General features: G+C 35.9%; 2 protein-coding genes across 2 annotated transcripts; one reads left to right on the top strand and one right to left on the bottom strand.

The window, feature by feature from the left end:
• Positions 1–2,927: 2,927 nt before the first annotated feature.
• Positions 2,928–13,202, top strand: LOC114541927 (putative L-amino-acid oxidase YobN). The gene is made up of 6 exons (XM_028561725.1): positions 2,928–3,346; positions 3,837–3,998; positions 9,076–9,159; positions 10,739–11,307; positions 11,648–12,150; positions 12,915–13,202. The coding sequence occupies exons 1-6, from the start codon at positions 2,935–2,937 to the stop codon at positions 13,093–13,095; spliced, it is 1,911 nt and encodes a 636-aa protein (XP_028417526.1). The 5' UTR covers positions 2,928–2,934; the 3' UTR covers positions 13,096–13,202.
• Positions 5,648–7,021, bottom strand: LOC114541936. Its single transcript, XM_028561731.1, has 3 exons — positions 6,719–7,021; positions 6,071–6,355; positions 5,648–5,992 (listed from the first exon to the last, which is right to left on the bottom strand). Exons 1-3 carry the CDS (start codon positions 6,780–6,782, stop codon positions 5,970–5,972), a joined length of 372 nt encoding a protein of 123 aa, XP_028417532.1. The 5' UTR covers positions 6,783–7,021; the 3' UTR covers positions 5,648–5,969.
• Positions 13,203–15,340: the final 2,138 nt, after the last annotated feature.

Here is a 15,340-nt window from a genome sequence, read left to right as displayed (position 1 = left end):
TCATAACTCGAACTTATAGCTAAGACAAAATAAGGATACGACTCGAATGCAAATAAGATGAGAGATAACATACGATGAAAAGGAGGAAAATAATGAACTTAAACAAAGAATTTAGTGTTCAACGGTTGAGACAGTCTATAAATCATTCCTTCTGACTACATGCGTGGCAGCTCATAGCACCATTTCGTTAGCGTTCACTTACGAAGATACTATACCGTTTGGTTGGGATAAACAGGAACACGAACCCGTTAATTGATGCAGTAAAAATATTACATTGACGTAAATTGGGAGGAGCTAAACTGAGATCTCATGACTGAATTTCTTTGTGACTCCACAGCCCACAGGGAATAACTTATAAGATATAATGACGCATTTCGGTTTCCCGATATGTGTTTCTGTGATTATTAAATATTCGAGTCACTCGATTAGGCCTACAGGTATAGTAATTTGACATTTATCCCCATGCATACAATTATATGCTTTTCTGGAGAACCAAAGAATTTTCTGCTTCGCGAAACTTCTACTCAGTTCTATAAATACGTATCCAGCATTTTTTCTCTCTTGTGTGATATTTTGAACAATCTCTGGGGGGTCCAAATTTCGGTATCTTACAAAGGTCGAATAATTATACCACGTTCCGGTGTATTCAATCTTACCAAGGTCGAAAAATCATACTATATATATATATATCTAGTGTATTCCTTCAAACCAAGGTCGAATGTACAACATTCTGGTATTTTGGACCTTCGCTATCTTCCTCTAAGAACACAAGTGAGATAAAACGAAAGACTGCGATATAAGAATATAATTTCTGCGTGAGCAGGAGGAGCTAAGGAAGGTACCTCCCTTCCCACCTGGTGTACTCACTGGATGTCTAATTATGTACGAAATTTAATTAAGAAATAACTATAACTTTCCTCCATTACGGAAGATTTTGTGGAAGAGAGCCTCAATAACATCAAAACAATGAAGTCTACTGGCTTGAAGAATATTCCGGTGCGCCTATTAAAGGACGGTGCTAGAGAACTAGCAAGACCCCTGACATTACTCATGAACAGATCTATCGCTGAAGGAGCTATACCAATAGAATGGAAGCATGCTCTTATAACACCAATACATAAGTCAGACCTTAAAAGCGACCCTTCAAATTATAGGCCAATTTTGGTCCTACCGGTGTTTATGAAAATTATGGAACGAGCAATACACAATAAACTCTATATGTACCTACATGAAAACAAAATACTCTCCACCTACCAGTCAGGATTTCGACCTCTCCATTCAACAACCACTAGTTTAATAGAAATGACTAACCAGGTGTCTCATAATATGGACAAAGGATTACTTACCGGAATGGTTTTCTTTGACCTGAGTAAGGCCTTTGATACTTTAGATCACAACCTTATGCTAACAAAATTATCTTCGTTAGGATTCTCAAATTCTACACTAGTTTGGTGTAATACCTATCTAACGAATAGAACTCAAAGTGTCGTTATCAATGGTGAAGTATCTGAACCTCAACCTATTTTACATGGTGTACCACAGGTTCCATATTGGGGCCTTTATTGTTTATAATCTATATAAACGACCTTCCCGACGTAGTCAAAGACTGTAGTATACAACTCTATGCTGACGATACTGTCTTTTATTTCGGAAGTAAATCTGTCGAAAACATAGAATCTTGTTTAACTAATGATCTCACTCATGTAATCAATTGGCTCGACAGTAATTTTCTCTTTTTGAACTACTCTAAGACCAAAATAATGTTGTTTAGTACACATCAGAAGTTAGCCAAAGTAAATGATTTTACAGTCAAAGTTAAAGAAACAACTTTTAATAGGGTTTATGAATTTAAGAACCTCGGGGTTGTGCTTGATCCATGCTTATCCTGGAATGACCATATCGATTATATGGCGTCCAAAATTTCATCGAGGATTGGCATGTTACACAGAGCTGGAAAGGTTATTCCTAGAGAGGCATGTATCACACTTTATAATGCCATGATTTTGCCCCTCTATGACTACTGTTGCGCCGTCTGGGATAATTGCGGAAAGACTAACAAGGGATACCTGGACAAGTTGCATCGTAGAGCTGCCAGAGTCATTGAGGGGGTTAATCATTTAGATCAAGTTAACTTAGATGCCACCTTTTCTTGGCCGTCATTACAATTTAGAAGATCGTATCAGATAAGTTTACAGGTTTTCAAATGTTTAAACAATTTAGGAGCCAGAATATTTATTAGATGAATTAGCTTTTCTTCTGACGTACACAATTACAATACAAGACATAGAGATATGCTGAGACCACCTCGTGCTCGTTTACAGAAATATCAAAACTCATTTAGAATAAATGGAGCTAACACGTGGAATTTGTTGCCACAAGAATTTCGAAACGAAACAAATTTTGTAAAATTTAAAATGGGTACTAAGAAACATTATAGAAATCAGATATACTAATTAATCTAGTGTATACTTTCATACTTTATCTTTGTATGTATGTTAAGTAGAAGTGTAAACTGTAAATGTATATGTAGTGTAACTCTATGGCGGTCAATCAGGACTCCATTTAAACCAGCCTTCGCTGAACTGGACACTCCTGTATAAATATTATTATTAAATTATTAAATTAAATTAAAATTCTTGCTTTCTATTTTCAATCAATCCACCGTTTAACCTAAACGGGCTTCATACACCCGCCCCTGCTGGTTGTGATAAATTGTCTATAAGTAAATTTTTCAAATCGCGTTGCCCAAATATGCTTTGCGAGATTATAGTCTAAAAGTTCAAGGTTTTCTGTTTATTATAAAAGGTCAAAGTTGATATTAATTTAATGAATCGGCTGTGTTTTAGTTGATTAGCCGACCAAATTACAGCAAATACATTTTTTTCTTCCATTGTAGTAAGAGAGTCTTTTTTCTATTATATATTTTCTAGGACAATGGCAACATCTTTTCTTGAACACAATCTTCATCTGATAACGGGATTGATACCGTTTACGCAGAGATTGCCGGAGGAAAAAACCAACAAAGTTATTCAGCAGAGTAATTATTTAAAGAATTTCTTGCTGAAAATCCAGAATAACGGATTGAATGCGGCCTATTTGGAATACGGCGACTGTCCATCTGGCCCATCTCCTCCAACAATGGGCGCATCCCAGAAATATGTTCCACCAAAGGATGTGGAATATGACGTCATCATTGTTGGAGCTGGTATGGCTGGTCTTGCCGCAGCGTATGAGTTGAAGAGAGCTGGGCTAAAAGTGAAAATCCTGGAGCAGACTGATCGTTATGGTGGAAGAGTTTTCACTTATGGGGAAGATGCAGGCCTTGCACCTGGTCTATATGGCGAAGGTAGGTATGGGTCAATATCCCATTGAATGTTTTTATGAACGTCAAGTATATTTTTCGAGCGATATTCTTCTTTATTTTTTGCATAAATAGTTTTAAATATAGTTATAGAATCACACTTCTCGACCAATCAGCACACGCGTACTATAAATGTTATATTATAGAACGTAATAACATTGTTCGGTCACTATATATCTTCCTGATATTTCCCATATTTAATTAATCCTTGCACCGGACGCAGAATACAAAGACTGAAATTCCCACTTCCTTAGTTGTGGTTTGAGATGAAGTTTAGAACTATTTGAAACAAGCCCCAAGCCATCTTTCTATATTTTTTGTATTGTAAATCTTAAAAGACGTGTGCAAAAGTCGTACTGTTGCGAAACTAGTCTAATTTTGTCAATCTGGTGCTCAAGAGAAGGGAATGCATTATAAAGAAATTTTTCCTTTCTTATATTGCCATGCCAAACGTTAAGTTTTGTTTTATTTCTAGCCGGAGCGATGAGATTACCTGGTGGTGTGGATGAACCAAACAATAGAGCGCATTTTCTAACGGATGGATATATCACTAAATTTCAACTACCCATCAAAAAGTTTCCAAATGTTGATAAAAAAGTCATTTCCAATATTTACGGATTCAAGGAATTAACGTCGAGTAGGTGATGTTACATTAAAAACAATTGACTTACAGTAGCTACTGCAAATCATAAAGTCGTACCCTTGTGGGCGTGCATCTAGGATTTTTCTTACCTTTCTCAAAACTTTATGACGTCATCAATGACGTCACGTATGGCGTGATCCATGATGTCATTCATGATGATAATACTGTGGTGGTTATTAACAAAAAAACAAACCCCATATATTAGGGCTCATCAGCATGCATCAGAACCACTCTCCTCCGCAGAGGCTTTTTGGGTAATCTAACAATAATTGAGAATTATATAATACAATTGAGAATTATATGTAATATTTCGTAGTAGCGGGCGGACGGGAGGGAGCTAATAATAGTAGCGGTGAGTGGCGGGCGGACGGGAGGGAGTCGGGCGGTTGCGGGTTGAAAAATGAAATTTGAGAAGCCTCTGCCATATAATGTTTCCAATATGGCGTCAAATTACATATCATATTATAATTACGTATCATCTCATGAATATTTTTCAAAATAAATATGGATGAGACTATAAATCAAACAAAGAATGTTTTGTCGTTGACTACCAGACCATTTCAAGAAGCGAATGTTTCCGGTAAAGTAATCTGTTCTAAATGTTATGAAAATACGAAAGAAATAAAATTTTATTTAGAAGATGCAGGTTTAATTCAACATTTTCGGGTGAAACATCGACATATGGCCCTTGACGAAAGACTTGTTAAAGAATGTAGGTTGCTTTCAAGACTTGCATGGGCAGGAAACTTTCAGTGTATTGCAAAAACTAGCCAAGATTCGCGGCGAAGCAGTAAGTTAATGTTTATCTCTTTATACTTTTGTAATTTTGTCAATTTTTTTTTATGAGCAGTAAAAGCACAAAACCACAACTGCACAAACTGATCTTTGCGCACACAATAGGCAAAATATAAATATCTATTAAAATATTTATATTTCAGAATGTGAACTGTTGCAGTTTGCAAAAGTACGAGGAGTTTTCGGTGGAACACATTACTGAAAATTTGGCTAACAAGATGACTACTCTTAAAGTTATGGCAAGCACGAGACGGGAGGCAGCAAAATTATATGGCTTATATTTGAAACACAGTGGCATTCTAAAACATCTTAGCGGGAATCCTTGTCATGTTCGAGTTAAAATATCTTCTAGTGTAACTGATCACCTTGGCCAATGTTTTAAACTTTGGGATGCATGTGCAAAAATTTATGCTGAATGTTTTGTTTCCCCTAAGAGGGTAAGTTACCGTTTTTAAAATTTGCAACATACATTAATACTTGCCAGGGTTCCTGTAGCATGTGGATATTTAAGTTTAGTCTTTTTAATTGAATACTCGTTGGCGTTGCTTTAAATTGTGCAGGCATTTAAAATTTCAAATAATTTAAAATAATTGTATAAAGTAGTATTTCTTGTTTGTATCTATTGCAGTCTATGTTATTGCCAAGACATCAAACACCTGTGCCAGACAAGTGCTTGCAAATGCAAATTTCTCGAGAATGTAAGACACCTTTGCAGTTTCTCCAAACAGTTTTTGGACATCAAGAATTCAGACCAGGCCAAGGTGAAGCTATTGAGTTTATATTGTCTGGAGAAGATACAGTTGTAATTATTCCAACAGGTGGTGGTAAAACAGTTATATATACTCTTCCTTGTCTAATGACACCTGGCTTGGCATTTGTAGTATCACCTCTTATTATGTTAATGAGTGACCAAGTTGCAAGACTACAACAATGTGGAATCAACACATGCTATTACAACACAATGCTAACTGATAATGAAAGACAGAATATATTACATAATCTGAAACAGCCAGATTGTCAATATCAGTTTTTGTTCATTAGCCCAGAAGCTATTGTAACTGAACAATTGAAACATTGCTTGAGTCAGATTAGTCATGAGAACAGATTGAGTTTTTTCATCATAGATGAAGCACATTGTATTAGCACATGGGGTAAGGAATTTCGCCCAGCCTACCAGCAGACTGTCAAATTACCTAAAATAAAGCAAGCAGTTTAAGGCAGGGTTTGCAATATACAGTACATAACAATAGAATAATTTATGAAATAATTACCAGATGTTAACAAAGGACTTCCAGATTGCATATTCATGATCTTTGAAGGTGGCTCATTTTGTCTTTTTGAATCTGGTGTCAAATCATGCTTCCCAGCTACAGGTACTAGTTGCCGTTGTTTCACCTTCTTTGGAGTACTTGTCAATACAGCACTCTGTATTGGCATGGGCAAACAGCCAAGGTCTTCATCACCAGCCTTCTCAGCAGACATAGGAAAACAAGCAAGGTCTTTACCATCATCTCTCTCAAGTGGCATTGGCAAACAACCAAGATCTTCATCATTATCTGATTTATGACAAATTTCAGGATAATCAATTATGGATAATAATTTGTAGTTTACAGATTTATACAATGAACTGCCAGTATAGTGTAAACCACTTGCATTCAGTGGTGTAAACAGAAAACAAAACAAAATATACGATAAAAATATATAAATACAGTAGCCTGTAGCTGACGACGATTTTAATATATGCAAGCCAATGCAAAATTAACATAACTACATATGTAAATACTTTCACTTCTGAAACTTGCCAAAATATCAAGGCAATCGAATGATATTAATTAATCTTGCATCAATATTAATATAAACTTGAGTAAATTATAACATTTTATGCATTTGTTAAAATTAAACTAATATATTATACTTACCATCTAGACTCATATTATGAAAAGAGCGCTCAATTTCTTCTATATCGCTATCGAACTCAGCCATTATAATATCGATTGTACCAGTAAACCGCCAAAACCAAAGAACCGCATTTCACACCAAAGAACCGCACGTTATATGGCAGAGGCTTCCCTTCTTTTTTTCCCCAACCCGCAACCGCCCGACTCCCTCCCGTCCGCCCGCCACTCACCGCTACTATTATTAGCTCCCTCCCGTCCGCCCGCTACTACGAATTATATCATATAATTCTCAATTGTATTATATAATTCTCAATTATTGTTAGATTACCCAAAAAGCCTCTGCGGAGGAGAGTGCATCAGAACTGAGAAGTAAGAAAAAATTAAAAAAACAAAAAATTAAATCACGCTAGATCAGTATCAGACAATTATATCACAGACTGACGGCAGGGTGTACAATGTCGACATCATGATGCATAATTATATTAATTCATATAAACATAATTATTTATACATGTGATAATGTGATATACAGTAACTGTGTGAACACGCTTATAGTTTGAGTCTTTGCGATATATTTTAATTATATTTAAGTTATACATTCATATATTTTTACCCGGTCAGCGCAGAGGTATTTAAATTCATATTTTAATACATAAATAGCTAGCTATGCTTGTTGGTGATCGACATTCATCAGTTTGCCGATTTAAAAACTAAAAACAGCAGAACACAGTTATATACAAGAGTAGCATAGAATAAAAAAAAATAGTTAACTTATTGTGGTGCAAGCCTTTTTCTTACCACCACGAGCGTGCTTCGGCACATATATCTCCGCACTAAATTTCGGCTCGGAGCGATTTGCCGTCATAAATATTAGCTGTTGAATGGAACGCAAAGATCGAACGTCGCATAAATAACGGGAATGAAAGTCGTTTAGACACTCTAAATCGTTCGAATGGCTCGTACAAATCACTACAAATCGATGAAGACGTTGTGAAATAACACAATAACAAAGCGAACGCGAAAAAGCAAAAGTTAACTTCGAAATCCAATCCTGATTTTGGCCTGCGAGGCAGAAAATAATAATTATCAAAGATGCTAGATATTTGCCGTAAGTGGCACGAATGACCGAAGTCGCCGGAAAAGTCGCCCGCACACGAGAGCAACTGGGTTACGCCAATGGCCACGAATGACTTTTTGCTAAGCACATAGCTCTAGTGTGCGCCGGCCTTAACATCACTAACGCTTACCAACCACAGTGATTAGTTTAAATCGCCCAAGATAGGCAAAAAAACAAGCCAATGAAAGAATATAATATTAAATAATGACCCAAGCAATTCGTCATGGCTAGGCAAAATCAAATCCAATCAAAAGGCTGTATTGGCTACCAGACATGGGCAAAATAGCTGCCTCTCATTGGCTTGCCTAAATACCAATGAGCTATATACCTGTGAATAACTGGACTGTGATATGAAATATGAATAATTAACTGACATGTTTCCACTTATGAATACTATGAGAATTGAATAATAATTATCCAGATAATTTACCATAGTCACTTGACTGTGTTGCATGCCTACCTCTAGTTCGCGCCTATATTTTAGTGTAATGTTTATTATGCCACTGGTATGCAGAGACATTGATGTGTTGTCAATGTCACTGAAGAGAAATCACTCTTGCATGGGGTAAGGTTAAGGTCTCTAGATTACCTCTTTTACGTAATAAGGTACATTGCAGAACGGCGGACAACTTTAAACCAATTCACCCCCGCGCAATCATATGTCCGTTTGAATAAATCCTCTAAACGACAAAAACGTTAATCATCAACAAAGGTGAAAAACGTCTTTGGCCAATCAGCGCTTTTGTTGACATTTTTATTATTAACCAATCAGACTCTTTGATTTTACGCTACCTCCGGTGGCACACAAGAAATTTACTAACAGTATAGTATGTTGAATAAAGCCTTCGGGGGGACAGGATTTTGAACTTTTTAGATTAAATACAACGGAATATGAAAAAATGTTCATTTATCTAAAAATTTGTCGGCCAGATTTTTGCTTCAAGGTCTAGTATTAATGCTATCGACATTTAAACAACGACGTACGCAAAAAACCGGCCGACAGCGAAAATCTGGCCGACAGATTTTTAGATAAATGAATATTTTTTCATATTCCGTTGTATTTAATCTAAAAAGTTCAAAATCCTGTCCCCCCGAAGGCTTTATTCAACATACTATACTGTTAGTAAATTTCTTGTGTGCCACCGGAGGTAGCGTAAAATCAAAGAGTCTGATTGGTTAATAATAGAAATGTCAACAAAAGCGCTGATTGGCCAAAGACGTTTTTCACCTTTGTTTTAATCATCCTTTTTATTTTCTCTAGCCTGGAAAGAAAAGCATTTCGACACCATGTGGCCAAAATGGAGGGAAAAAATTAATACAGGAAGCGTCGATGTTAAAGATATTGGTATTATTTATACTTTAAACTGTTTTTAAATTGATTTTTTGTTTGAAACTACTCAGATTTTTTTATAGGCATCTTACTTTTTGACAACACAGGTTAGTTCAACTAACCACTGAACAACGGCTATTTGTTGTAACACAGCAATTTCATTAACAAGTACGATCGTACTATTGGACCAGGAACTGGTGAAGTATAGATTCAATTTTTCTCTCCAGGATGAATTTTCAAATATCTATGAACCTAGGCAATCTTGCGAACGGTTATGTTAAAATTGTCGTTTTTCTACATATTCTCATCATTCTGCTTTCAATACAAAAACACTTAAAATGTACTGAGTTCAGTGAGTTGCACATATATGTCCTAATCTATGCCGCTGTAGCTGGCGAGAAGGTGGCGTTGCGTGCACCGTGCCACTGTCATTATAGTCGTTTTTTATGTATATGTATGCTGGGCAAAGCCTAAACAAATAAATAAAAAATAAGTAATGCCCTAGAGAGAAACGCATTTAACGCAATGGTCATACTATAGTCATGAATATATATTGGGTGCAAAACAAAGAAAATACACGACCTTCTGGCTTGAACTCACAGTATATGAATATTAATAATATAAAAATTTGCCTCCCGCCACAATCTGACATGGCTTACAATGAAATCTTCTGAAGAATATAAGCACAAACAATTTAACTCCGTAAGTCGATAGAGAATAACCTTTAAGATAGTTGTGTGAAGTTTTATGACGATCTGGTGCGAAATGACGGAGCCTTATACGGATTAATACGGAATAAATACAGAATCTATACGGATTTCTACGCTACAATTTTTAGTTGCTTCTAGATTTCTTTAAAATAAAAAAATCAAAATTATAACTCCGTCAATCTTTGGGGAATATCGCTAAGGATAGTTGTGCGAAGTTTAATTCCGATCTGATGCGAATTGACGGAGCCTTAGGCCTTTTTAAAGAGCGTCACCCCCTAACAACAACAACAACAACAACAACAACAACAAGATTAGCCGCTTGTGGGGACCAGTTCCTGGTCCAAAAATACACTTTATTTCGTTATGCCATATTTTGGGAAACAATTTTTAACTTGTTTCCTGGCGGGAAACACTGCATTAATTTTATTAAGGTCATGTGATTACGAATGAACCAATCAAATTTAAAATACACAACACCTATATAACAATCCCTTATGTATTGTGAAAAAATTCAACCAGGATACAAATGCACTCGAATTTTTTTATTGTTTTTTATTATATTTTCTTCCAGAAACCAAGCATTTAGACAACATTTTTTAATTGCGCGTATGGCATTCAATCGCCACCCCCTACGCAGCAGGTTAAACTATACGAATGCCATGGTGACACGCTTCTTTAGACAATCTGCTTTAGGACCTTGTAAAGGAATTGTACTAAGGCATGTATTATATCATTAGGAACAGCTAGTAGCTATAATCTGTCTCAAAACTCTTCTAAACTTGCTTGACTTGACACTATAAAAGCCAATGCTACGTGGGGTAATGTTTCAGGACATAATTAAAGACGTCTTTTAATCAATTTCTTCATTTTTTATCAATGTTTAGACGATTATTACACCAAAACAACCGGCGTTGTCACGGATCAATTGATTGCCTGGTTGAATGAAACAACCACGCCTGAGGAGGAAATCGTTGTTTGGCGTCGCTGGATTGACATTTGGAGCCAATTTACGTTGAGAAGCTTTCTGCAGAGCAATGTTAATGTTATTATGGCAAAATTGAACCCCATAGACCAACCAATGAATCTTAAATCATTACACCTTGACAAGCTTGCAAACCTTTTGCCGTGGTCCGACGATGCAATTCGTGGCTACTCGGTGTATTCTTACACAGAGCAACTGGATCAATCTTTGGTTCAGTACCTCCGTGATGATCTGGGAAACTGGTGGTCAACTGATATGCACACCTTGGTTGGTGGTATGCACAGCTTACCTGAAGCATTCTTCAGTCACAACCGAACGACGCCATTGGTTTCTGATGATTTAAGTTATAACCAACAAGTTTGCAAGATAGAGTATAATAATTCCTCGACTTCTGACCCTTCCAAGGATTATGTCATAGTAACCTGCTACAAGACTGAAAATGAATCAGAAGAATGTAAATACAAAGCACGGGTCAGTCTTGTAAAATTAATTACAATTATCTTTAGTTTTTTTTATATGCCAGACCTCCTTTAGATAAAATATTGTCAAGTTAGTTTACAAGAATTTGTTAAAGCTCTATGTACATCATATTTCTGCATTTTATTTTTTTTCTTTTCTTTCGTGATTTTTTAAAATTTTTAACTGTATAGCTATGATTTTAAATTTAAATTCTATAGTAAAACACAGAAATAGTCAACTCTATCACAATCCATAAAATAAGAGAATATATTATTAGCATAAAGATAAACTCTGTGTATGATAATGTACTTTTTTACAATTCTAAGTGCTGAGGTATCTTATTTAAATCCAGGATGTAATCGTTACCCCTCAAGTCAACATATTGCGACAAATTACGTTTGAGCCAAATAATAAGCCAACCAAGGGAGGCGAGGAGCCGGCCCTCAGAAGAAGTCATCAAGCCATGGAAGACATGTTCACAGGACCTTCCACAAAGATTATCCTGCAAACCAAGACCAGATTCTGGGAAGAGGAGAAGTACGGAATTAAAGGTGGCTTTTCTAAGACCAACCTACCCATCGGTCAAATACATTACGTAAAGCCGGATCCAGAATATCTCGCGTCCACCAAGCAAGGAATAATTCTGATTTACACCTGGAAAAATGAAGCCCTGCTTTTTGGTTCCCTGACCAAAGAGCAGGCAGAGAAAGAGGCCATTAAACAAGTAGGAGAAATTCACCCTGAGATCAAAGAAGAAGGAGCAGTTGAAAAATGTATTGTCCATGCTTGGTACAACCAACCCTCTTATCAAGGTGCCTATAGCCTCTTGAAACCCGGTCAATACCACCATATGAGGTATGTGATTGGCATACGAATTTTACACAGACTTTAATTTAGCTGGGGAGGATGGTCTCCCTTATGGTAAATATAGTTGGTACAAGTCGATAAATAATCATTGCCAAACAATCGGTAATGGCTGGTTTCCACTCAGGAAAATTTTCTAGTGGATATGTACCGGTGAGTCCATTTTTAGGGAGTCCAAATCCGCTGGGACACCGGATCGGTGCTTGTGCTTAAAACAATTAGTTTTGGTTGAGAACACATGGATAAATGAAACTTTTCTCTACGATAGGAATTTTTTTCTTGGCTGGAAACCGGCCTTACCACGCAGAAACGCCAGAAAAAGTGTAGGAAGAATTTTAAAAAACAATCGGACTGCATCCTTTGCATTTTCCCCCGTTAGTTTGTTTAGGACATAAGGATAAGAACAACTAAGTTTTTTGCTCGAAACGGTCCGAGGGATGATTTCCCGCCTGCATGGGAAATAATTTGCGGCGGATAATTCTTGCTCTCCGAATCTGTGTTACCATGGAATCTCAGCGCTAACCCGCTCTTTACGCCAAGCTGTGTCAAGTGTTTTAGGGAATATGAGGAGTTTAGGTGCTTAATCACGGTGTTAATGAAGAAGGAAAAATGGTACAGGAAATTTCCGAACTTTCCGATAAAACTTGCTTTTCAATAATTTGCTTTTCCGGCGGGACTTTCTAATTTTCCAAAGGTATAAATGGTAAGCACCCCAAATATACGAAAAATAAGAATGTATTATTTTCAACTAACAGGCATTTGTGGGAACCAATGGGAAATGTGCATTTTGCTGGCGAAAACATATCATTTACGACTGGCTGGATTCAAGGAGCTTTGGAAAGTGGCTTGAAATCAGCGTATCAAGTTTACGCACATCACATGAAGGGAGTGAAGTTAGGAAAAAGGGGGAAAAAGAGAAAAAATAACAGGGTATAAAGATTCAGTATTCGTGTAACTCATGTTAATTAATGTTGATTAACATTTAACAATATTGATTTCTTAATTAAGTAAAATCTAGGATAATTAATCTTAATTAGCGTAAACGTAAGAGTAATAGTAATAAGTAAGTGTAATAAGTTGATCATGTTAAATTGATTAATTAGTTATAATTTATTAAACTGATTTAATTATGAGCAATTTCTTGCCCTAATTTTACGACGATTTATATAAATAAAGCGATGTTTTGTGCAAAACAAGTAAGTGCACCGTTCTACAAGGTAGCCAAGTTAATACCTCAAAATATTTTAGGTCGTTGTTTTAGATGATTTCTTCATCTGCCATTTTAACTCTGGAACGTGTTAAGTTGGAACCCACTCTTGTTGGCTCACAATATTCCATTTCAAACACCATCATAGTCTCAAAGTTTATAATTGCTAGTCTAATATTTTAAATATGTTATAGAATGGTGAACGAATTTAACGCCATGATTTTCTTTTGCAAATTGGGATATTACAATGTGGAACAGCTAACAGCATTGACACATAAAAGGATAGACTGCACTGATTTCTAATCGTTAGGTATTTTGTCCTTTAAAGAAAAAAAATAGAAAGACGTCCTAATTTGAAGACTCAGAGACAGAGTAAATAAATAAATAAATTATTAAATCAGGGGCGGATCGACGATATTCTCTGACCGGCGCATCGCCCTGAGTCTCGCATGGAAAGGGGCGTCCGGGGGGCGTCCATTCTCTCCTGGGAAATTTTGAAATCTAGGATCCCGCAAATGCGATTTCCTGCGTTTTGAGCGAATAGTTTGCAAAAAATACACGAATAAAATGAAGAAAAAACCACTGTTGTTTCGCGCAAACAGTCAACCACACATGCACGGACAAACAGCATGCTCTTATCTGGATATCATCATCACCGATCTCAGCGACAACCACGAATCACGAGTTCACCTCACACAATCTCTACTCATTACCACGAGTTATGCTTGGAGCCTGATGAGACATAACTACAGTTTTGAACGAAAAACAAACTAAAGGGACTTGACCAGAATGGCAATAACGGGCTTTCATTCTAGCCATAGCATTACATACATATCCACATTGCACCCAGGTTTTGCAAAATAAACAAACAAACAGATTCGTACCATATTAAAATTATAATTTTCAAACCATAACAATTTACATTCCACAATTCCTATTACAGACTCACTTCAACTGTTATAAATCAAAAATCTTCAACCTTGCAACATTGCCAATCATCTCACTTTCAAAAAGCACCCAACAACATTTGGAATAACAATTTTTTACCAAAACAATGCATAAAACTCCTGATTATTAAAGAGCTCAATGCTAGTAAGGTCTCTCCAATGCTGGTGAGGTCTCTCCATAAATAACAAAGATCCACTTTGCCACAAAGTAACTTGGAACAAGCCCTATATAGACAAGGTCCATTGCCTTTGGTCCTAAATGCATAAAATGCATTATATATTATATACCATCATAAAATTCTAAGGATTAAGATCATTTAAGGAACATGCACAATTTAAATTATCTGCGATATTCTTTAATTATTAACAACATCAAAAACACATATAATAGTTTGAACATAAACCTTCAACAGTTATTATGATAGTGTTTAAAAAAGACATAAGTTTAATAATATTACTTAAAGGACATAAGTTGTTCTAATGTTCATTTATATGGCTGTATGGTCCTTGACAGTAAATTTATAATCACCGTGACTAAGGACAAGTCAATTATTGTCAAATGTCAATATTGCTACAACCTTCTGGGTTCTTACCATGATATGATTCTATTTCAAAATATTAATATGAATTCAATATTGATATTATATAATTGAGAATGACAATTTATAACTTTGCCATTCTAAGCATAATAAATAGAGTGTTAGTTGTTATAATTAACAGCAATATATATTTAATTATACTATATATTTTTGTTTATTTAATGCTTTTGAGAAATATCTAATGTAACTAGATTTGAGCAGCTGCGAGCCTGTGCCTAGAACTAAAAATATACCACACTGTTGACTGCCCTCTACATATATCAGAATATGAATCATATCATATGTACAACAATTAACAGTTATTCTGCGAACTCGAGTCGTATATATATGAGCTGATAGCCGACGAGGCGCGTATGTTGGCAAAATTAGAATATTATTCTTTATTTATTATCATTACTCCAATTAATAGTCAATAATACTAGGATACC

Source organism: Dendronephthya gigantea, unplaced genomic scaffold, assembly GCF_004324835.1.
Source record: "Dendronephthya gigantea isolate DGI-Jeju-01 unplaced genomic scaffold, DenGig_1.0 000003F, whole genome shotgun sequence".
NCBI lineage: Eukaryota > Metazoa > Cnidaria > Anthozoa > Malacalcyonacea > Nephtheidae > Dendronephthya > Dendronephthya gigantea.
The sequence above is the reverse complement of the archived record's forward strand: the minus strand, read 5'-3'. Positions and strand labels throughout refer to the sequence as shown.